The sequence below is a fragment of the Salvelinus alpinus genome, chromosome 16 (genome assembly GCF_045679555.1).
Source record: "Salvelinus alpinus chromosome 16, SLU_Salpinus.1, whole genome shotgun sequence".
Classification (NCBI taxonomy): Eukaryota; Metazoa; Chordata; class Actinopteri; order Salmoniformes; family Salmonidae; genus Salvelinus; species Salvelinus alpinus.
The window spans coordinates 31,802,027-31,826,984 of record NC_092101.1 but is presented as its reverse complement, the minus strand read 5'-3'; the positions used below and the strand labels follow the sequence as shown (position 1 = coordinate 31,826,984).

Genomic DNA, 24,958 nt, shown 5'->3' with positions numbered 1-24,958 from the left:
AAAAGTGCAGCTATAGTGAGGGGCAACTGACCAGTTTGGTCAGGGCCAGAATGAGGGATAAAGTTTATCCTGTGTCGGAGAGTGTAGCTATTAAGTTAAGTTTGAGCATCTTAGCAATACAATGCTTTCTAATCAGCTGTCAACATTCTACAAGGAAAGAGCCACTTAATAAATTATACTGTATAATCATTAATCAGATTACCCCAAATACCAGACTTCAATGAGTGATAACTCAGTTCTAGAATTTTGTCATTGATAATAATTAATCTAAAAATCTATTGACATTCAGAATTGACTTTGTTTAGACATCCAGCCTGTATTGTAGTTTCATGACCAGAGACAAATCTTCAAAGGCACAGTATTTATTCAATGTGCTACATGCATTCCCAAGTTATCAATTACAAGTTTATGGAAAAACTGCACTTATCCTCATGTGAAAATGACAGTTTATTAAATATTCTATAGCTGTAATGTCATCAATCAAATCAAACTTTATTTATATAGCACATTTCTTAGAACGAATGCATTTCAAGGTGTTTACAGTCGTTGGATGGAGTGTTGTCTGTAAAGTGGGGCACAGATAACAATAAGGACATCAAGGCATTAAAAATGGCTACAGGGAAGGATGTGCAGTGGTCAGGGCTTTAAGTCACAGGGTCTGGGATCCTGAGTGCACTGGATCAGCGTTCTCGTCTTGCCTCCTGTCAGTACCTGTTTTCAGGGAAGCCAATGGTCAAAAAATATTCCACATAGTTCATACAAACACAGTAGGCTCCCAGAATAGGTTATGTTAGATTGCTCAAAGCAGCCAACTAAAGTCATGTTGTTAAAATTATCATGGGCACATTGGGAATTTATATCTGTGATGTTCAAATAATTTCTTACACCGTGTGTTTTACCTCCTGAAGGCCCCAGTCATCCCTGCCTGTACCTAAGTTCAATCACAAAAGCTGGTCTGAGTGCATCTCCTCACAATTTCATTCAGTAGTACAACACAATTCACATTTTATTTTATCATGGGCATAATATGAATTTATGTATGTGATGTTTAAATTATTTCTTTGTTGTGTGGAGATTCCTTTTATAGTAAATGTAGGGACGGTTTTCTTTTCCAATGGAAAATGGAAGCTGCCTGTGTATTTGCATTAATTAAAGTAGTTAGCAGATGCATCCGCTTAACTCATTTTGACCTTATACCAGGTCATTTTCAAATGTCATAGCACAGCATCATGCCACTTCTTCTCAAACTATACTATTTAGCCAGGCAAATTTGTAGATATATCTGCACAGTATGTATGTTAGCCAACTAACCAGCCAGTTTAAGTGGAATGATTAACTCAAATCAAAACAACTGACAACATTTAAATGACATTTCAAATTAACTGCCAACAAGAAAGCAAAAGGCTCCTTTGCCCATGAGTATTTTTTGTTTTTCCTCTGGGTATAATAAGTTTAAAAAATGATCTCTCTCGCTCTCTGTATCTCTCCCTCATGCGAGAGAGAGAGAGAGAGACAGACAGATAATTTCTTAACTTATTATACCCAGAGGAAAAACAAAAAATACTCATGGGCGAAGGAGCAACAGCTCCTCTTGCAGCCAAATAAGTATTTTCCTGCCATAGCCTGAGGGACACTTAATAACAACATCTGCATTGTAAGCAGTAACTTACTTATTATTGTTGTTATTACTATTATTGTTATTATTGTGATTATTACAAATAGTAGTAGTATGGGTAGTAGGGGTGATGGAAATTATAATAATTTTATGATGGTGGTGGTAGTAGTAGTAGTAGCAATGATGATGGTAGTTGTAGCACTAATGTAATGGTGAGGGTGACAGTTAGTTATAGTTTCATTGTCCATGTTTAGCCTTTTATATTTATTATATTTCTACTATTGACTGTTACCCTTTTATTGTTGTTATTTAAAAAAAATTGTATTATTATTTACTACCATTTTATATCATTATTATTCATTATTTTATTACGATGTATATTGTATACATTGTTGATTTGGCAATATTGACGCAATGTTTTTCATGCCATTGAAGCAGCTTGAATTTGAGGAATTATCTGGAATGTTCAACTAGATGATCAGAACAGTCTAGGGTACTATTTGCCCGAAGAGGAGAATTATTGTGATGAGTTAAATGACTGTACTTCTAATTCTAATTCTCAAGAGGAAAGTTATAACCCTCAGCCTTGAGGTTACTGAGGAGGACCAACAGTGATAGGGGGATTGTCTGAAAGGGAATGACATGCAGGGATGTAGGATTTTGGGCACAGCCCAGCAGACCACGATTTCTACATTCAGGTCCTAAATGTTTGCAGTGTCAGGCTAGTTTGGCACATTTTATACTAGCCCAGTCTGTAAAGTACTAGACTCGGGCTAGCTTAATTTCCATCCCTGCTGACATGTATAATTGACTTCACAGGTCATTTGATTAGTATTGTACAAAAGACGCACTTGTGGAACAAAACTGTTTGTGTAAAACATTGAGTCCACAAGTCCTTTGTGAGCTAGCTGGCCAGCTAGTTAATGTTAGCTCACAGTTCATGTAGTACATTTTCCACGAGGTGACATGCTAGCTAATGTTAGCCCACTAGGGCAGGAATATTTAGCTAACGGTTACGTGAGCTCATCGCTCGTATAGTCAGACTTTTCAGACCCCACAGGTGGTGACATGCTAACTAGTCCACGAGGGAAAGGATATTCAACGTTAGCCATTTAGTGCTAATTGCTAGCATGTCACCGCCTGTAGGGAAAGTCCGTCTACGCTACGGTGAGAAACTGTCAGGGTTGGGGAGTAACGTATTACATGTAAGGGATTACAAATCTGTTACTGTAATCCATTAGGTTACCAGCACAAATATTGTAATAACGCTAGATGATTACTTCGAGGATTACTTTTACATTCAGAAAGGAGGTTAGCGAAAAAAATCTTTAACACTTAATATTCAAATCAGCATTGAAAAATTGTGCAAATTTACATTTGTTCCACCTGAGCGAGTTTGACCAGATGTCAGAGACCACTATACCAAATGGGGTTGATGGATCGTGGGAAAAGAGCAGGAATAGGCTGTTGTAGGGTACAGTCCAACTGCTGTCGGTTCCAAAGATTATCCAATTTGAATAAACGCTTGGAGGTAAGGATGACAGCAGTGGTGTAACCTACTGCGATACAGATATCGCTTATTATTATCTACATAGAGCATTGATATGAATCACACTTCTACTCTCTCGTTTAGCTATTTCCTCCTTACGGATTGTGGTTGTTGTGGATGAATGTTCACAAATCTAAATGTGTATTTGAACCCAGTAATGGTTGAATTCAAGAAATTTAAGCTGCCTATCAATCATTGTTTTTGAAACCAGTGGACAGTCAGTGAAAAATGCGCTCTTGTAAAAGCTGCACAGTGCGGATCCCAGCCTATGGAATAAAAGTTTTTTTTTTATTGCTCAATCTAATTCATGCTGATAAAAAAATTACATCCATAGGCCTAATTGACACATGTTCAAACTCGCACACCTTTGAAAGACTTAAAGGGGAAATATGTAGTTTCAACATACATTTTTGGACTTATAAATTATATATATCCTTTGATTCTTGAAAAATATAACTTATAAATGGCTCCATGAGCTTAGTTCAACTGTCACACTCCATGAGAACCCAAAATATAAGCTTGTTTTTCTCTGATGTTTGTAATCATTGTAAATGTAAATAAACACTGTATTGCCTCATAACATGGTTATAACATAGCTCTGTCTATTAATCTGAGAGCAGTTACATTTCTCCAGGCCCATCCCTCCGCTTTTTACCAAAACAGACGCAGGGCAACCGTTGTGTTATTGTTTCATCTATTGAATAGTCCTTTAAACAGCTGCATATTATCAAGATATCAAAGTGTCACCAACAAAAAGTTCAACAATGGGCTTATAGCAAATGAAGCATATGGCTTTCATTTTCAACTCGAATCAATGAGCCCAATCAGTCCTCCATGACAACAAAATCATAAACAACAGAGTAAGGCTGGCTAATAAGTCCTTACTTTTGAGGTTATGCTCAGGTAAAACAATTTGGCTAATCTATACTTCCATATTTCCAAGTCCTATTCTTGAAGATCAAGGGGTATAACATTGATTGGAATGACTGGTATTCTGATATATCTTTACATTAAAAACCAAAGTCTAATTTAATCATATTATTATATGTAGTAGAAAGCGATGGGTTAGAAGAAGCCTACATAACCAACCCATAAAGTGAAATTGAACATCCATATATGGCCAGCTATGTAAACTTTAACATGGATTTATCCTGCAATAGATGTGGTTCAATTGGTAACATACATTTTAGTCTTCTTCTAATGCCTCTTAAGGGGAAAGTAATCTAAAAGTAACTGAATGTAATTAGAATACATTACTAAATTTGGGTAATCCAAAAGTTACGTTAATGATTACAATTTTGGGCAGGTAACTAGTAACTGTAACGGATTACATTTAGAAAGTAAACTACCCAACCTTGGAAACTGTGCAACAAAAGGTTTTTATAACTAAACCTATCTGTGGTGCAACGTTAGCTAATGTAACCAACTAGCCAACCAAGGTGCCTAACTAGCTATACCCTTGCCCTATGATAAAATGCGTGTGTGCTTATCGGAGTAGTGGTTACAATCCGCTACATAGCAAAGAACCATCCTTGCTTCAGATCGATGGAGAGCTAGTTCACTACAAATGGTAGAGGGATGAAATCTAAGCTTGCGACAGGATGTGTAGTTCTGTGTGATAGCCACAATAGCGACTAATTAGCATTTCATTTTTTAGGGGTAAATACAGGCAAATATATTGATAAAAGTTACCTTATCCGAGAGAGATTTGCGCTGTTATCAAAACATCACGCCGGGGTAAGCTTACACGAAAGTCAAACCTTATATGAAGTAGTTCTAAAATCCCTGACGGTAAAGAGAATGGGGGAAAAAACGATTGGAACCATTAACGGGTTTTACCGCTAGGTTTTATGGGTATTATGACTCATACTGTGGTACTCAATAATATCAATATTTGTTCATAAAGGCGTTTTCATCGTGTAATTAATTTTACCGACAAAATGATCCCACCTTGTCAAACGAACACATTTTCTGCATTTCAAGTTTCCATCAGCTCAGTGGTGACTTTTTTCCTGTGTCAGGTAATTCATCCGCATGAAATGGTTGGATGTAAACGTGGTTTATGAAAGACATTGAATGTAAAGGCAACAAGAAGAGAAGCCATAATATCTGAAAATTTTACTTAAAGAAACCACACATACCATACAGGTACTTGGTGAATGGTCAGTCACACCACTTCATGACAGCATATTCTGTAGAGATTACAAAATAATGTGTCCTTGAATTTGATTCCCTGGAACCACAAAGCAATCACACACTTATAAATATGAATTGATATAGACAACAACATAATCAAGCTTATCTTTAAAGTAACTGTACTGTGTTTCCAGATATCTATGAAATATGACCTATAATTCATTACAAAATGAGTGAAATAGTATCCTTCAAATGTTTTCACATTAAGTATGTTAAAAAGCAGCTTTTCTGTGTTGGAATGGTGTGGGCGTACCCCAACAACAGAATGGTGTGGGCGTACCCCAACAACAGAATGGTGTGGGCATAAACCAGTCATTAAGAATATTAATGCGAGGAAATGGCAAGCATTTTGAAACGGTCTATTTGAGATACAAGTTTGAGGTGGGGGTTTTATGTGGGAGGGTTTTCTCCAATTTATGCTTTGGCCACAAGTATGAGTATAGGGTGAGTCAACAACATCATTAGTTAAAAGAATATTAACTTTTAAAAGGGCGACTTTCACTTGACAATTACTTTTAAGTGCATCCATACACTGCTTGTTTTGTTTTGACAGAAACCTGAGGACAGCATACAGTAGGTGAAACATGATGTTCTCAGCCCTACAGTCCTACAGTTGTACCTCCTCTGCAATGTGCCAAGCCTCATCTTGATCTGGGTCTGCTTCATTGGAGCTACTTTCCTCCTGGTCTTCACTCAACAGCTCCTCCTCCTTCCCATACATCAATATCAAATGGATCCACTCCCTGGATATACATCACCAATATTTTCTATGAACAGAAATTCTTCTCTTACTGGTAAATGTTGTAGACCTGAAACCATTTGAGCTGAGACCTGTTAAGTGAAGGACAACTGGAATAAAGTGTTGAAGACAGGACTGCAGGGAGGTGAATTTCACAGGCAACACAGTGGACCATCTTGATCTTTCTCATGTAGTCTTCCTCTGTCACTCCTGGTATAGAGAGACAGGCTACTGAAGGAATATTTCCATTACAGACTGATTGTGACCATCTGATTGACTGGATTAAGTTATGGATTTTGAATAGGGAGCGTTCACCAGAGGAGGCTGGAGGGAGGAGCTATAAGAGGACAGGCTCATTGTAATGGCTGGAATGGCATTCATGGAACGTTTTTGAACACATCAAACATATGAAAACCACATGTTGACTCCATTCCATTTATTCCATTCCAGCCATTACAATGACCATGTCCTCTTATAGCTTCACACACCAGCCTCCTCTGACATTCGCAATCCAGGGCATGTGGGTATTCTGAAGAAAAGCCATACCATCATACCTTTCATGACTGCTTTTGGGAGCTCCTCTTTTGTCTGCTTAGACACTATCTTCCGAAATTTACTCAACTTGAACTCCTGTACAAACAACATGAACAAAGAAATCCCAAATTAATACTAGGCATTGGAGAACTCTGGATTTACATGCGAAAACTTGATTACTCCCTTTATATTTGGCTTGCTTCCGGATATAGTCTAATGTTTCATGATGAGATGACCCTCCGAAGTGTGTCTCAACGTCTTTATTAAAAATACTTTAGTCACTATTTTTGATGGTGACAATTAACTCTGTGATGATTTTAATAGTACCAGTCAAATAGCCTACCTACGATGAAACATGCTAATTACCTCAGTTAGGCTACCTGTCTACATGCGTAGCCAGCAACTGGGATGATTGACACACCTGAACACCTGTGGGGGTGGCCGGGACCACGGGTAACTTTGACTGCATTATTTGCTATATGGATTAAAAACAGACAATTCCGTTTTATTTGAAGAGAAACATATCTAAATAACAGTAGTGTCAGTGAAGTAAGATCAATATTTTGGTTTTGCCATGTAAATAGGCCTATCTACAAGGAAATAACCTGTATTAACGTCATCTGCCCACACGATGGCACTCCGGGACAGTTCACCACTAGGCCTGCGCTCCATCAGGGCCTCCAATAGGCTTTTCTTATGTTTATTTGTTTATTTTATTTAACCTTTATTAACTTTTATGTTGCATCCTCATTCCCAAGAGAAAGCAGAAGTGCAGATCTGAGAACCCCATTCAAAACAGATCGATAAACTGATCATTCATTGAAATAATAAAAAGTCATATTGGTAACTACTGTAAGTATCAAAAGATGAAACAGGTCAAAAATGTATTTCATTGTGTTTATTGTTCATTGAAAAAAATCTCTTGCCTGTAATACATTATCTGAAAATTAAATTGACAGGTAGGCCTAACCAGGAGGAATTTGATCAGGAGTGGTTTGAGAGTGCTGCAGGGATTACATTGTTATCGTCTATCCTAATGGCATTAATCATTGTCATGTACACAGTGTGGTTTGTATAATAATAATATTACACAATGACAGTTGTCAACACATAGGATTGCATAACCTGGAACGATCTGTTAGGAAGGAAGTATGTAGTTGTAACTAATGTATTTTTGGTGGTGGTGTAAGTGGACTCAAATGTAGCTTCTGTTAGTTTAACAGATATAGAAGAGTTACATTAGAATATCAGATGATTAAAAGACGAAATATTCTATTCAAATGCTTAAAATAATAATTTAAAAAACTAAAATGCAGTTGTTTTTCAGCAACTGTGGAAATACTCCCTTTTTAAAACTATAGAATACTAAACAAAAATAAAAGCACAATGGCTTCATATGAGACCCCGTTATTATTTCTGTTGTTTACAAAACAATGCATATTATTTATTATTGGAACTTAATCAAGTAATCATTCCCTGCCACACACACACAAAACACACACACACACGCACATTTTGGCCTTTCTAGGGAGTTTTTCCTAGCCACCGTGCTTCTACACCTGCATTGCTTGCTGTTTGGGGTTTTAGGCTGGGTTTCTGTACAGCACTTCGAGATATTAGCTGATGTACGAAGGGCTATATAAAATAAACTTGATTGATTGATTGATTGACATACACAGACAAACACACCTAATTTACGGATTGTCAAACATTACAAGTCAGAAATCAAGCTTTGACTAGAGATGGTAGCTGAGGGCCATTACAACAATCAATCACCCGTATCACTCATACTAACCTTTTGGTTAGACAGTCTCTCTACACATTATTCTCATTACTTTAAATATAAATACCTTGGTAAAAACATGTACTACAAATGTATACAATATAAAACAAGGAGCAAACATTTCTCTCAAACAAGTTTCAAAACACAATCATGGAGAGAAAATAGTAATCATTTGGAAATGGTAATGTCATCACATTATTCCATATTAACACTATTAAAATGCAGTTCATCAATAATGCATCAAATATGTACAGTACCTGTCAAAGGTTTGGACACACCTACTCATTCAAGGTTTTTTTTTTATTTGTACTATTTTCTACATTGTAGAATAATAGGTAATAGATAAAAACTATGAAATAAGTTGTGACAAGGTAGGCGTGGTATACAGATTATAGCCCTATTTGGTAAAAGACCAAGTGCATATTATGGCAAAAACAGCTCAAATAAGCAAAGAGAAACGACAGTCCATCATTACTTTAAGACATGAAGGTCAGTCTATCTGTAAAATTTCAAGAACTTTTAAAGTTTCTTCAAGTGCAGTCGCAAAAACCATCAAACGCTATGATGAAACTGTCTCTCATGAGGACCGCCACAGGAAAGGAAGACTCAGTTATCTCTGCTGCAGAGGATAAGTTCATTAGAGTTACCAGCCTCAGAAATTGCAGCCCAAATAAATGCTTCACATAGTTCAAGTAGCATACAAATCTCAGCATCAACTGTTCAGAGGAGACTGCGTGAATCAGGCCTTCATGGTCAGATTTGCTGCAAAGAAACCACTACTAAAGGACACCAATAATAACAAGAGACTTGCTTGGGCCAAGAAACATGAGCAATGGACATTAGACCGGTGGAAATCTGTCCTTTGGTCAGATTAGTCCAAATTTGACATTTTTGGTTCCAACCGCCGTGTCTTTGTAAGACGCAGAGTAGGTGAACGGATGATCTCCGCATGTGTGGTTCCCACCATGAAGCATGGAGGAGGAGGCGTGATGGTATGGGGGTGCTTTTGTAACCGATGTGAAATGGCTAGCTAGTTAGTGGTGGTGCGCGCTAATAGCGTTTCAATCGGTGACGTCACTCGCTTTGAGACCTTGAAGTAGTGGTTCCCCTTGCTCTGCAAGGGCCGCTGCTTTTGTGGAGCGATGGGTAACGATGCTTCGTGGGTGACTGTTGTCTGTGTGTGCAGAGGGTCCCTGGTTCGTGCCCGGGTCGGGGCGAGGGGACGGACTAAAGTTTAACTGTTACACTTTGCTGGTGACACTGTCAGCGCTTAACTTAGAATTCAAGGCACACTTAATCAGCATGGCTACCACAGAATTCTGCAGCGATACGCCATCCCATCTGGTTTGCGCTTAGTGGGACTATCATATGTTTTTCAACAGGACAGTGACCCAACACACCTCTAGGCTGTGTAAGGGCTATTTGACCAAGAAGAAGAGTGATGGAGTGCTTCATCAGATGACCTGGCCTCCACAATCACCTGACCTCAACCCAACTGATATGGTTTGGTATGAGGTGGACTGCAGAGTCAAGGAAAAGCAGCCAACAAGTGCTCAGCATATGTGGGAACTCCTTCAAGACTGTTGGAAAAGCATTCCAGGTGAAGCTGGTTGAGAATGCCAAGCGCATGCTAAGCTGTCATCAAGGCAAATACTGTCTACTTTGACAAATCTAAAATATATTTTGATTTGTTTAACACTTTTTTGGTTACTACATGATACCATATGTGTTATTTCATAGTTTTGATGTCTTCACTATTATTCTACAATGTAGAAAATAGTCAAAATAAGAAAAACCCTTGAATGAGTAGGTGTGTCCAAACTTTTGACTGGTACTGTACATGCTAATATTCTATCATTCTAATCTTTCGATGGTCCACATTGTGATTGTTTCTGAGACCAAAGTGATACATTTCGATTTTTGGGCTCCAAAAATTGAAATCTATACTTTGCAAGTGCAATCTACAACTCATAACCCCATGAGCTTGTCATCAAATCCATGCAAGACTTGACACCGTTTGTTTGCTTAGCAATTCCTTTATTGAGTTGCAATTGTCATACCTTATCAGTCAAAATAGTTTAACTATACGAGACTGAACACTGCAGCACTTGAGATAGCAGCATTTTTCACTGGTTGAACAAAATTTCAAATTAAAGGGAACGTTCACCCAAATATCTAAGTTTGTCAGATGATTCCATGCAACAAAAAAGTGGTATTATGTTGAGGTGAATCCATATTTAACAGCATCTGTTGTGTAGAACAGCCCAAATGCATTAGGAGATATCTGCAGGTCTGAATCCCAAATTAATGGAAAAGATACGTGCCATATAACTAAATGTGCACCACCAATGGAATGCAAGAAAATAAGAAACCCTTGACTGATTGAAAGGTGCAAAACAATTAAAACTGACCTGGCATGGCCTGCATCCCATTCTGGTAGCCTACAACCATATAAGTGCTTGTAAGCTAGTTCAAATGCTTGAAACATATTGTGAAATCACTAGACATACGGGACATGGTTTTATTTGAGTATGAATGCGTCATAGGGTTACGAACATGTGTTAAATGTCTGCTGAAACAGTTAAATACTTTACTGACACATTTATGAGCAAAAGACTAGGATATTAAACATACACATGCAGTCATTTAGTTAGCAGCCAAGACCATATTATAGCACATCAATTATGCATAGGAGTTGTCATATCAAGGGTGCACATTTTGGTTTTTGTCCTAACACTACACAGCCAAATCAAATTATCAAAGCTTGATGATTAGTTGATTATTTGAATCAGCTGTGTAGTGCTAGTGCAAAAAACTAAACGTCAACCCCTTGGGGTCCCTAGGAGCGAGTTTGGGAAACCCTGCAATAGTGTTTTATAATCATCCTTGTTGATGGATTCTTCAGTCTGTTCCTTAAGTGTGGTTCTGACAGTACAGTACTACCACAATAGGGGCATAGGTTATATACTGTATGAAATATACATAACAAAAGACCAAAGTAAAAATCGAGAGAGGACTCCCGAAACTGCCACATATCATTGCTGTCTAATGAAAACCGTATAACATTTTTGAATGTAAAAAATAAAATAAAAAGTACATTTATTGAAAGCATTAACTCTCCTCACTGGACTCTGAACATTTCATGACAAGACAATGTATTCAAAATAGCTTATGAAGTCTTATCTTCAAACACTTTTCAGGGAATAGAAAAAATTACCCTCTTTACCCAATAACGAACATACAATTATGAGAGGTTTTCTTCAGACAGCCATGATATGGACTTTCCTGGATTCAGGTAAAACGTAGAGAAATGTTATGGAACGCCGTTTGGGTCTTTGTGTGTCAAAAAAGATACACGTCAAATAACACTATTTGACACGTTAGATAAGCTTTTAATTTGACATGTCAAATAACACAGTTTAATTGTAGAATGTTGTGTTGGACCGCAACTTCTGGGGTAGCTGACTAGCTTTGGCTTGGTACCTTGCTAACACCAATACAATCAGCCTGAAAACAATGACCAGTAATAACTGCAGTCATTTTTATTATTCTTAGCAATGATTTAGGAATCCTTGTGAGTAATTATTAGCTAGGTAGCCACTTGTTGTTCACCTATTGCAACTGAACTTCAGTTCATGAAAATAAATAGCTAGCCAGCTACTAAACCCTGTTGCCAAAAGCTAACGTTATAAGCAGCCAGCTAGCTTCATGAGGCTCGACCTGACCGGGTTATGTGTTGTGAAGCTAGCCACAATAAGGATTAGGCACAATCGTGGAATTTGCGGTTTGCCTTCAAAATAAAAGTACCTATTTGAAAGTGATGCAGAAGGTTACAATTGGTGGAATCATGCCATATTTAGACTAGATCATGTTAAACAAGGTTGGAATGTGAAGCAATTAAATGGGGTATCAGTCTACTCGGTGACACCCATAGAACACAACTGTGAAGAGTTTACACAAGTATTAGTGTTGTAGCTCTTATCACGGGAGTGTGACTGTGTGAAATCACCATTACACTGTACAGCTTTACCTAAGGATTGGGGATCAATGAAATGGGGTATCAGTCTACTCAACACTTAATATTTTTTTTCCCAACGTCCTCCTCAGTTATCAGGCTCAAACATCCACACAGTATTATTTTTCCTCTGGAATAGTGTTCAATACACATAGGTTGACAATAAATGTGGCTCAATTCACAGTTTCAGAGTCCCACAATAAGAGCTACGATGCTAATGTTCTCTGTGTGTCACTGAGTAGACTGATACCCCATGTCATTGATCCACAATCCATAGGTAAGGCTGTACAGTGAAATAAGTAATGCCCCAATGAAATTCTAAATACTAATACATACAGTGTTATTTCAACAGATTTTTGTCAAATTAACAAATTATTGTCTTTTTATTAAAATTTTACCCCCTTTTCTCCCAATTTTTCGAGGTATCCAATTACTAGTAATTACTATCTTGTCTCATCACTACAACTCCCGTACGGGCTCGGGAGAGACGAAGGTCGAAAGCCATGCGTCCTCCGAAACACAACCCAACCAAGCCGCACTGCTTCTTAACACAGCGTGCCTCCAACCCGGAAGCCAGCCGCACCAATGTGTCGGAGGAAACACTGTGCACCCGGCTCCCTTGATTAGCGCGCACTGCGCCCGGCCCGCCACAGGAGTCGCTGGTGCGTGATGAGACAAGGATATCCCTACCGGCCAAACCCTCCCTAACCCGGACGACGCTAGGCCAATTGTGCGTCGCCCCACGGACCTCCCGGTCGCGGCCGGCTGCGACAGAGCCTGGGCGCGAACCCAGAGTCTCTGGTGGCGCAGCGATTTTATATAACATTCCAAACTCGTTTAGCATGATCTATTCCCGGGTGGCGCAGTGGTCTAGAGCACTGCATCGCAGTGCTAGCTGTGCCACCAGAGTCTCTGGGTTCACGCCCAGGCTCTGCCGCAGCCGGCCGCGACCGGGAGGTCCGTGGGGCGACGCACAATTGGCTTAGCGTCGTCCGGGTTAGGGAGGGTTTGGCCGGTAGGGATATGTGGATATTGTAAAGTGTAAAGTGGATATTGTAAGTGGTTGTTCCACTGGATATCATAAGGTGAATGCACCAATTTGTAAGTCGCTCTGGATAAGAGCGTCTGCTAAATGACTTAAATGTAAATGTAATAGCATAATTCTACAATTTGTATTCATTTGCAACACTATCATTGACATACTTTTATTTTGAAGGCTAACAGCAAAGTTCACTATTGTGGCTAATCCTTATTGTGGCTAGCTTCACATAGATGGGTCCGACCACCATTAATCAAATAAAAACTGTCTTATAAATTAGGGTTATTTTAGATGATACCTAGCTTACTGAAACAGATTATGTCGTTTTGCTATGTTTTTGGGGAAGACATTGTTTGCATCCATGAGCTAGCTAGCTTTTTTTATGACCAGCACTGTACTAGCATCATAGCATATATATCGATGAATCGTTGTGACATATGAAATATGGCCTAGCTGGGGCGGCAGGCGGTCCAGACAGTTTCCCTTCAGCTCCAGGTTTGTTAGCTGCACCAGATTGCTGATCTTCTCTGGAAGGACGGCGATACAATTGTGTCCCAGACATAGTGTCCTCAGTTTGGTGCACTTAAACAGCTGCTTGGGTACTAGTGTAATCAATGTGTAATAACTACGTAATAAAATTATGAACACGTTAAATTATTATGTGACGTGCAGTCATATTCCGGTCCTGATTGGTCAACAAGCTTATTTGACACATCAAATAGTGTTATTTGACATGACAAATAGTGTTATTTGACATGACAAAGTGTTATTTGACGTGTATCTTTTTTGACACACAAAGACCCAAACGGCGTTCCATAAAATGTTGCTATAAAACATGAAGAAAACAAAAGAAAACAAACATAAAATCTCATCAGAACATGTATCCCTCGCATCTATAAATTCTACACCACCATTCTCTGTTCCATAATTAAAAGGAGCATCCATTTTCCTCAGAACATTGACTAATAATTTCGTGGTCTAACACAAACATGGTCGTCATTCTAGAACTAGCCGTCACTCTGGAATCAGACCCTCATTCTGGAACCAGGGATGTAGTCATTACGCCGATTCTGTTGCAAAACATTTCTTAAACAGAAGCAAATGGAATGAAACGGGGAAGGACCTACCTGAATTGTCCAATAGAAACACTAGTTTTAGTTGCAAAATGTTCTGTTTTGCAACTGTTTGGACTAATGATTACACCCCAGTCCATCATTCTGGAACTAGTCCGTCATTCTGGAACTAGCCCGTCATTCTGGATCCATCCCGTCACTCTGGATCCATCCCGTCACTCTGGATCCAGCCCGTCACTCTGGATCCAGCCCGTCACTCTGGAACCACCCAATCACTCTGGAACCACCCAATCACTCTGGAACCAGACCATCAATCTGGAACCAGACCATCACGCTTGAACCAGATCATCACTCTTGAACCAGACCATCACTATGGAACCAGCCCATAACTCTGGAACTAACCTACCATTCTTGAACTAGACCATACTTATGGCTTTTTCCACAGTACCTGGGATCTTCTTTCATAATGAGTGAGCACAGTGCCATTTTCTACCCGTTTAAAACCTAATCTGTTCTTTCATGACGAGTCAGCCCTGAGCAAAAACCTTTCTTTCAGTTCACATGTTGTAATTAAAAACATTGACTGTGGAGAGTTGTCTCATTTTTGTAATCCCATTCCTGTATGGGTAAAGTGACAGTCACTCACACCCCATTAGCAAAGGGCACGTTGGCTTCCTGATTGATACTCTCCTTGATCTCTAGGGGGAGTGAGTCAAACAGGTGGTCCTCCACCACCAGGCAGTTCCTGCGGAGGAGGTGACACTGGCCTAGCTGGGGCGGCAGGCGGTCCAGACAGTTTCCCTTCAGCTCCAGGTTTGTTAGCTGCACCAGATTGCTGATCTTCTCTGGAAGGACGGCGATACAATTGTGTCCCAGACATAGTGTCCTCAGTTTGGTGCACTTAAACAGCTGCTTGGGTACTACCTCCACCTTGTTGCCTGTAATAGCAAAGTGCTGGAGGTTCTGCATGAAACCAATCTCCAGCGGAATTACCACTATGGAGTTGTGGCTAATGTCCAGATACCTCAGCTTGAGCAGGTTAAACAAGGGTACGGGCAGAGATTCAAGTTTATTGTGCGAAAGGTAGAGGGACTCAAGGTTTTTGACATGGCTTATTGACAATGGAATGGTAATGATTTTATTGTGCCACAGTTTGAGGCAGATCAGCCTCTTGAGGTGCTGGAAGCTGATGACCTCCTCAATGGTGCGAATGTTGTTGGATTTCAGGTCCAGCTCCTGCAGGTTGGTCAAACTGAAAATAGCATGGGGTATCCTCTCCAGTTCACAGTTGTGAAGCTCTAGTTCAGCTAGGTTCATCATTTTCTTCAAACTGTTCAGTACCAGGAGTTTAGTACCGTCATTGTGTACCACCAGCTTGATCAGGTGTGGAGAGAGATCTGTTATGTTGGTCGGGACCTTCGTCAAATTGCTTTTTAGATGCAGAATCTTTAGATGCCTCATGTCTCTGAGAGATTCTAAGCCGATCATCTTGTTGTTTTCAGAATTCAGATTCCCGACCAAGTACAGCTCCCTCAGACTTTTCAACAGGTACACCCAAGTGGGGATCTCGGCTACATCCGTAAACTTGACATGAAGGCACCGGAGGTGGTCACGAAGGAAACTAAACGCGGTCTGCTCGACTTTGGCAGGACAGTGGTAGAAGTGTAGCTCCTGAATGTTGATCATCTGGGAGATCTTGGCTGTTATCCTGGCCTCTGGGATCAGCTCCAGCTTCAGGATCTCCAGATCTGTCAGGTCAAAGACAGCGTCTGGCAAACCTGACAGCATGAAGAGATGGAGCTCCAGTTTGTCCTGAGCGTTGCGGGTTACATGCTGTCTCAGTTTCTCGAATGTCCACTCGTGATTCAAGCTGATCTCCCGCAGCTTGTTCTCACTGACTTCAGAGAGGAAGACACCGAAACGCTTAGAGTACAGCTGGTCGTACTGATCGACCATGTGCAAGAGAAACGCAAAGTCGTTCTTCACGTCAGGAATGTCACTGAAGCTACTCTCCTCTCTGACTTTCTCGAAAGAGTACTCCTTGAGAGGTCGTCGAAAGAGCCAGAAGAGAGTGTATATACAGATGAGGCCGTATATACAGACGAGGGAAATATAGCTGACAAGCAGCTTCCTTAACATGAATGCCATGTTATGTGTGCATTGGAATTTAGTGTATCCAGTTAAATGTTTTATGTCAGGCTCACACACATGGTCAAAGTCAATGGCAGCAACAAACGTCATTGTGTAACACAAGATCAAAATGAACTTCACAGTTTTGATCACTGTTTGGGCAACGTAGAGCTTGTAGATCAAATCACTGTCTTCCACGTGGGTACGGAACTTCCTAACCTTTTCAAATAGGGCCTTGGCCTGCTCTCCATCTTTATTGTCTAGTATGGTCATGCATGGGACTTCAATGACAGGCTTATCAGCAGTGAACTTGACCTCAGACTTAGCCAGCATCGGGTTGGACTGGTTAGGACTTCCCTCTTCACTGCTGGTTGAGAAATGTTTTGGCAGGAAAGGGGCACCAGTGAGCCTTTGCTTATTCTCCTCTGAGTCCTCACATGCCGTCTCAGATAATGCCTTGGTCGTCCAAGGAGACTCAAAACACTTCCCCAGAATCCCCACAAAATGCTCTATTTTCGAACAAGTCTTTGGATATTTGAACCAGAAGTTACTGCTGACCATGAGGACGATGGTGTGTATAAGAGCAAGGTATGGGAAGTATTTAGAATACCACGGCAGGGCGACATGATAGCACATCTGATTTACAAAAACATACTGCTGAAAGTCCAGGTTTGTCCTGACGCCTGTTGGCAGAGGCTGCTGTCCAACACCACCAGAATGTGTAAAGTGAATCTGATGAACAACACTATCCGGTAGATCCTTAGTCACTAGAGGAGCGGCGGCTAGCGTCACCCTACTTCCTCCGTTCCCTGACCCAGAACCAGACCCCTCCGCTGGCTGCGGTGTTGTGAAGCCGCTGGGGTCCTCTGAAGCTGGTTCCAGGATAGGAAGGCAAACCACCTGGTCTTTGGTTAACTGCATAGTTCCAGAAAATATGGCCAGCATCAGCATGACGACGCCCAGGTAGTCCATAAAGACGTCCCACCATGGTTTCAGGATCCGATAGGTTGGCTGGATGTCATTCAGGGCGGCTACCTCGGTAAGAGTAAACATCACTGCAACAGAAAGCAGACGTATTAATTAAACAGTGACAATTAAACAGTGACAAACAGAATATACACATGATTTAACAAACAAGTGCAATTAAACCTCCCGAAAATGAATTAAGCCCAAATTGAGAAGACATTTTGTTGTTGTTTTTTAAATCTGCGGGATTTACATTACATTAGATGTCTTGATTAGATTCACTATGGGTCCTAATTTGACTACATGCAATTTGGAAAATCAGTCATCACTGATAAATTCAGATTTTGGCATTAAAAATGCAGAACACACATCATTGAAGAAAAGAACAGTACATCCTCAACACCATGGGGAGGCAGGTAGCCTAGTGGTTAGTGCGTTGGGCCTGTAATCGAAAGGTCGCCGGATCAAATCCCCAAGCAGACAAGGTAAAAATCTGTCTTTCTGCCACTGAACAAGGCTGTTTACCCACTGTTCCCCGGTAGGCAGTCATTGTAAATAAGAATTTGTTCTTAACCGAATTGCCAAGTAAAGAAAAAAAACATTTGCATATGGCAACATTCCCTATTATGACTAGTATTTTTATGACATAACCTCTAGGCGATCTGCCACTCTTTTCTTTCATTACTACATGAACATTAGGGTTGGTACTGGCCAGGGACCTCAAAATACGATATTATTACGATACTTAGGTGCCAATACCATATGTATTGTGATTTTCATGATTCTATATATATTGTGATTTGATACTGTGATTTTATTGCAATTCAATGTGCCAAACATAATTGCTCACCATACAGTGCATTCGGAAAGTATTCAGTATTTCTTCCTAATCAATCTACACACAATAACCCATAATGACAAAGCGAAAACAGTTTATTTTATTTTTGCAAATGTATAAAATTTAAAAAACTGAAATACCTTATTTACACAACTATTCAGACCCTTTGCTACGAGACCTGAAATTGAGCTCAGGTGCATCGTTTCCATTGATCATCCTTTAATGTTTCTACAAGATTTGGATTCCATCTGTGGTAAATAGAATTGATTGGACATGATGTTGGAAAGACACACACCTGTCTATATAAGGTCCGAAAAACCAAGCCATAAGGTCGAAGGAATTGTCCGTAGAGCTCCGAGACAGGATTGTGTCGAGGCACAGATCTGGGGAAAGGTATCAAACATTTTCTGCAGCATTGAAGTTCTTCAAGAACACAGTGGCCTCCATCATTCTTAAATTGAAGAAGTTTGGAACCACCAAGACTCTTCCTAGAGCTGGCTGCCTGGCCAAACTGAGCAATTGGGGGAGAAGGGCCTTGGTCAGGGAGGTGACCAAGATCCCGATGGTCACTCTGAAAGTCAGAATCCAGAGTTCCACTGTGGAGATGGTAGAACCTTCCAGAAGGACAACCATCTCTGCAGCACTCCACCAATCAGGCCTTTATGGTAGAGTGGCCAGACAGAAGCCACTCCTCAGTAAAAGGCACATGACAGCCCGCTCGTAGTTTGTCAAAAGGCACCTAAAGGACCCTTAGACCACGAGAAACAAGATTCTCTGGTCTGATGAAACCAAGATTGAACTCTTTGGCCTGAATGCCAAGCGTCACATCTGGAGGAAACCTGGCACCATTCCTATGGTAAAGCATGGTGGTGGCAGCATCATGCTGTGGGGATGTTTTTCAGCGGCAGGGACTGGGAGACTAGTCAGGATCGAGGGAAAGATGAACGGAGCAAAGGACAGAGAGATCATTGATGAAAACCTGCTCCAGAGCTTTCAGACTGAGGCGAAGGTTCGACTTCCAACAGGACAACGACCCTAAGCACACAGCCATTACAATGCAGGAATGGCTTCAGTACAAGTTTCTGAATGTCCTTCAGTGGCCTAGCCTGAGCTCGGACTTGAACCCGATCTAACATCTCTGGAGAGACCTGAAAATTCCTGTGCAGCGACACTCCCCAACCAACCTAAGAGCGATTGAGAGGATCTGCAGAAAAGAATGGGCGAAACTCCCCAAATACAGATGTGCCAAGCTTGTAGAGTCATACCCAATAAGACTTGAGGCTGTAATCGCTGCCAAAGGTGCTTCAACAAAGTACTGAGTAAAGGGTCTGAATATTTATGTAAATGTGATATTTCCGGTTTTTATTTTTAATACATTTGCAAAAATGTCTAATAACCAGTTTTTGCTTTGTCATTATGGGGTATTGTATGGAGTAGATTGATGAGGGAAAAAAGCAATTTAATCAATTTTAGAATAAGGGTGTAACAACAATATGTGGAAAAAGTTAAGGGGTCTGAATATTTTCCAAAGACATTGTATATCCGCTGCAGAGGTACAAGAGAGAGCCATGAGAAAACGAGTTTTGATCAGTGCTGATAACAAATTGGCTTCCTATTTTTTTTTAAAGATGGAGAACCAGCAGAACAACAGGGCTCTGCATTTTATCCAATTTCTAAAGATAATCGACATCGGCTTAGTCATGACATGTTCCACCTAAAACTCTACTTTATTATCTAATCAAAAACTGTTTGTCATTACTGTCTTTGTCTTGCTTATTTTGGTGATCTCTAGCTTTATACCTACCCTTCATCATATGAAACTTATTTGGGCTTTGATGTGACTAACCCACGCGTTAAGAACAAACCCAAAGCCTTACTAAAACCCAACAGCCAGATAGAAAAGATGGCAGGGGAATTAAGAATGTCTGCCTGGCAAAGAACTGCAAAAAAAAACAAAGGGTGGTCCCTAATGTTGTCCTTTGAATAGAGACCTGGAAAGTAAAGTGAACAGCCAATCAGTCACAAGTTTGCTATAGGCAGAGTACTCTGTAGCTAATTTGTAAATATGTGCATTTAAGCTAATTGCGGTCTCAAACATCGTATTTGTCTAATTGATCATATTGTCTTCAAACAAATAAATACTTCAATATAATGACTATATCATCTGAGATCCTTAAATTCTGATACCCTATAGCAGGGGTGTCAAACTCAAATACCCAGTGGGCCAAAATGTAAAACCTGAACAAAGTCGCGGGCCAACATTGAACAAATTAACCTTTTAATATGGACCCAAACAAGTTTTGCTTTAACATTGAATATGGAACAAGCATCGCTTATTACCATACAATATATAATTTAATAGTGGAGACATGCAAAATCGAATTTCAAATGAAAAAACACATCAATGGCATTCATTTATTAAATAAATAAAATTTAAATAAAAATCGTATGCCTCTTTTCTATTTGCAGCCTTCTGATTTAAATACCAAAATAAACTTTTTCCAGATGCGTCGCAGCTCTCATCCACAGTGAGGGAGAACGCAACGAAATCTTTTCCCTTTTCCATCAGCTGGTCATACAGATTGGTGGCAAGATCACATGTGCGATCAGCTACTGTGTTCCTGCTCAGGCTCACGTTTGAAAATGCTTGCTTTTTCTCTGGGCATACGAGGTCACAAACTTTCATCATGCACTTTTTCACGAACTCTCCCTCATTAAAGGGCTGGGCTGATTTTGCGATCTCTGCTGCCACTATATAACTAGCCTTTACAGCAGCCTCACTTTGTGATGTGGCTTTTTTGAACATATTCTGTTGTGAAACCAAACTTATTTTCATCTCCTCTACTTTCTGGCTCCTTTGAGTCATGTCCATGTCCTTGTATTTGTCATGGTGTTTCGTTTCATAGTGTCGTCTAATGTTGTACTCCTTACTTACAGCCACGTTGACTCCACAAACAAGACAAACAGGTTTGTCTTTTACATATGTAAACAGATATTCTGCCTCCCACTTGTCCAGAAAGCTCCTGTTTTCTGCCTTTCTTTTCGCCATTTTTGGGAAGGGATAGCGCGCTGACAGTTGTAGCGTCTATGTTGCTATGACTACTGTCACAGAGGGCGTTTCTGGGTCCTGTCCTGATTGGCGCGCGAAAACAACAGCAGAGCATTATGGGATTCGTAGTATTAGCGGTGAATGCGCTGTATAATACCGGCGGGCCAGCTCTAGTAGTAATTTGGTATTGTCTCGCGGGCCAAATATAATTACCCCACGGGCCAAATTTGGCCCGCGGGCCAGAGTTTGACACCCATGCCCTATAGGATAATTCAACATTCATTCTCAAATGTCATTATTGGGTACCATCATCTTTTAACCTTAATAAATACAGTTTAGTCTCACTGAGTTAAAATCCATTTTGCAAGAGAAACCTGTCCAAGATGGCAGTAGTCTTGGAAGTGAACTGAATACACTCTCATTCATAATACTGTAGCGAAAGGCAGTGCAGTAAAGGGAACCCGGGTTTGCTAGCGTGAAAGGCAGACACCCTACGCATCCTGCAAATAGGGTTAACCTCCTTGGTGGGAATTGTAACATGGCTCATAGAGCGGGGATCGCTACACTACCCCCTCACAATGGTAATGCATGTCTCCGTGCTTCAACTACTCAGCCTCCTCACACGTCCAGGTAGTGCGTTCCGATGGCCTCACAGCCGCCATCCCACTTCTGGGAATTGTAACATGGCTCATATAGCAAGGATCGCTACAATACAATCCTTTGAGACCTGCTGTCCAGAGTGATGCACTCTTGGCCCATGTTATCACCTTCAGTGGTTCATCATTCATTCATCCAGAGGGTAACCTATCGACACAGCCTACAGAAATAACATGCCACATATTCCCTAGTGCCGTCATAATACCAACAGATGACCAATGCCCTAAATGTCCTTCGGCTTACCACAAGACTAAGGATGTGTCCCAAATGGCACCACATTCCCTATATAGTGCAGTACTTTTGACCAGAGCCCTTTGGGCCCTGGTCAAAAGTAGTACACCCTATAGGGAACATCTGTGTATAATTGCTCTAGCTAGCCTTTCTCCACTGCATATAAATGTGTAAAAGACAAAAGCAGAGCCCACTGACACCATGCCAGAGACAACTAGTGACTAGCACAATGCCAGTGTGTTTTTATGAAGGTCACACTTGTAAGCAGACTAGACTGTGGTTTAGTTTCAGTCAAATGTGGTTAAGGGTGTTGGTGGAAAAGTCATGTGGATGCAAACGTCAGTTTTCCACATCCAAATCTGCTCAGACAAAATGCTGAAATATAATGGATATCAACTGGTACAAGTTTCTGTACTTCAGAGGCAGTGCAAGTTGGGGATCAAGTTGTCACCCTATTCCCTACACAGAGGCTCAGATGTTGGGGTTGCTTTAAGACGGAACTGAACTCCTGAGTGAGCAGAAATGTAGACAGTACACTGTGTACTTGTCCCAGCTTCAAGATTTGGTGATGCATTTGTTATCGTTTACCTTTAAACATTGGTTGAGAACACTTATGTTGTTATAAATTGGAGTGGCAGGTATCATAGTGGTTAGCGCATTGGGCCAGTAACCGAAAGGTTGCAAGATCGAATCCCCGAGCTGACGTGGTACAAATCTGTCGTTCTGCCCCTGAACAAGGCAGTTAACCCACTGTTCCTTGGCTGTCATTGTAAATAAGAATGTGTTCTTAACTGACTTGCCTAGTTAAATGAAATAAAAAAATGTGCAATTAACCATTTTGCAACTAAAGCAGACATATATTCCAAGTTCAAATAAACCACTATGCCAACTCTATATTTTCAGCTATATTGCCAGCTGTGCACAAAAGGGTTAAGACTAGAACAGCAGCTGGGAGGATTATGCCTAGTTATGTAGAATTTGGCTGGCATACTGACTGAAGACCTAAGCTAACCTCAGTATGGACATTTTCCAAAGTAGGTCAAGTGCTGAAGAGCTATGAAAGAGTCACTCATTTGTCAACAGATAATGATTGGCATCTAAAACATCCAATCAGAACACTCAGTAGACCCATTGACATGAAATGAACCATATGATCTCCCAATGGTGAGCATTATCACACTGAGGAAGGCTATGATTTGCTGGGCAGATCACTACTCTATCCAGCCTCTTGGTTTCACGGATAGGCTACTGTGTTGTGCAACATGCCCATATTTTAAACTGAGCAAGCATATGCACTAGATTGTTGCATGTAATTGATTTATTCGGATCCCCATTAGCTTTTGCAGAAGCAGGAGCTATTCTTCCTGGGGTCCACACAAAAACATAAAACAGACAAGTAACAAAACACTGATACACTGATAGGCAAGAGCAGTCACACAACCAAAATGTAATGAAAATCTGTTCAACGCCTGGGTAGGTGAGAGGAGAAATTGACATTTGAACTTCAGAGACAGTAAAATATTCATATTAGACCTACCATAGATCCAATGTCTTATCCTGAATAAAAATAGAACTTCATGTCAACTATTTAGTTGTAAATATAACATAGGCAGTATAATGCTGATGTAGTATTCACAAATATATGGGACATGCAAAGCATTGATAGAGGTAGCCTATAGCGTTTTAACATCAGCTGGGGCTTTGTCCCAATGTTCCAATTCCACAGCATCCCACAGTCAAAAGTGGCCATATTTGCGGTAGTTACGCTGTTAACTGGGTTTCTCAACATCGTGGAGTTGATAAAAACTCGGCTACACTACTGTAGGCTACTGTATTCACAAGCTGCTGGACCACATGTAAGGACAGTAGTCAGATTTTAAATATGCCTTGTTTACATTGCCATGTGACAGAAAAGCTAAACACTGCGTTATACATCAGCTACTGTAGGTTATATGGTTCCTATATAATGAAGAGCTTCGGCTACTTACTGTGTTCCAAAATGGGATCAGTACGCCGACAACTGAAATTGCATAGGCTACCCACCACCTCCTCCTACATAGAACATATTGTTCACCAGCGCTACTGTAGGCTACATAGATTTAATTAAAAGTCCAGTAGCTGTATGTGCCTATGTCGATTTTAAAAATGTATAACACATAGCGTGGTAAATACATCGCCGGTTTAGTCGACCAGACTGGATATATCCCACAACATCATCGATGGCGCACTGAGCGCATGCACTGGCTCTGGCTCAGACTGGCTGACACGGGATGCGCGTGAGTGGCCTCCAAATGTGACACAGCATTTTCCCTCCTCGCTATAGCATATTGATAGCACTGCGAATGGATGATGTCTTATCCAGCGTATTTGAACTATATCCAAATAGCACAGTTCAATGCACATTGCCCAAGGTATTAGGATAACATCCACAAGCTATTTCTACGCGGTCCACTTGGATTCGTTTACCCCAAAATCCTATAGCGCATGTACGGAATTGCTCAATGCCGATTTGGGAAATAAATCTCGGCCATTGAATGTCCTGTT

At 40.5% G+C, this 24,958-nt stretch overlaps 1 protein-coding gene and 1 long non-coding RNA gene across 2 annotated transcripts; both read right to left on the bottom strand.

Annotated features, from left to right (window-relative positions):
• Window positions 1-346: 346 nt before the first annotated feature.
• Window positions 347-4,997, bottom strand: LOC139541383 (uncharacterized). The gene is made up of 2 exons (XR_011668337.1): window positions 4,857-4,997; window positions 347-711 (listed from the first exon to the last, which is right to left on the bottom strand). It is a non-coding gene; the product is annotated as an uncharacterized lncRNA (long non-coding RNA).
• Window positions 4,998-13,348: 8,351 nt separating this feature from the next.
• LOC139541381 (volume-regulated anion channel subunit LRRC8D-like) lies at window positions 13,349-24,958 on the bottom strand. Its single transcript, XM_071345983.1, has 2 exons — window positions 24,403-24,958; window positions 13,349-17,728 (listed from the first exon to the last, which is right to left on the bottom strand). Coding segments are annotated over exons 1-2 (2,544 nt in total). The 5' UTR covers window positions 24,404-24,958; the 3' UTR covers window positions 13,349-15,185.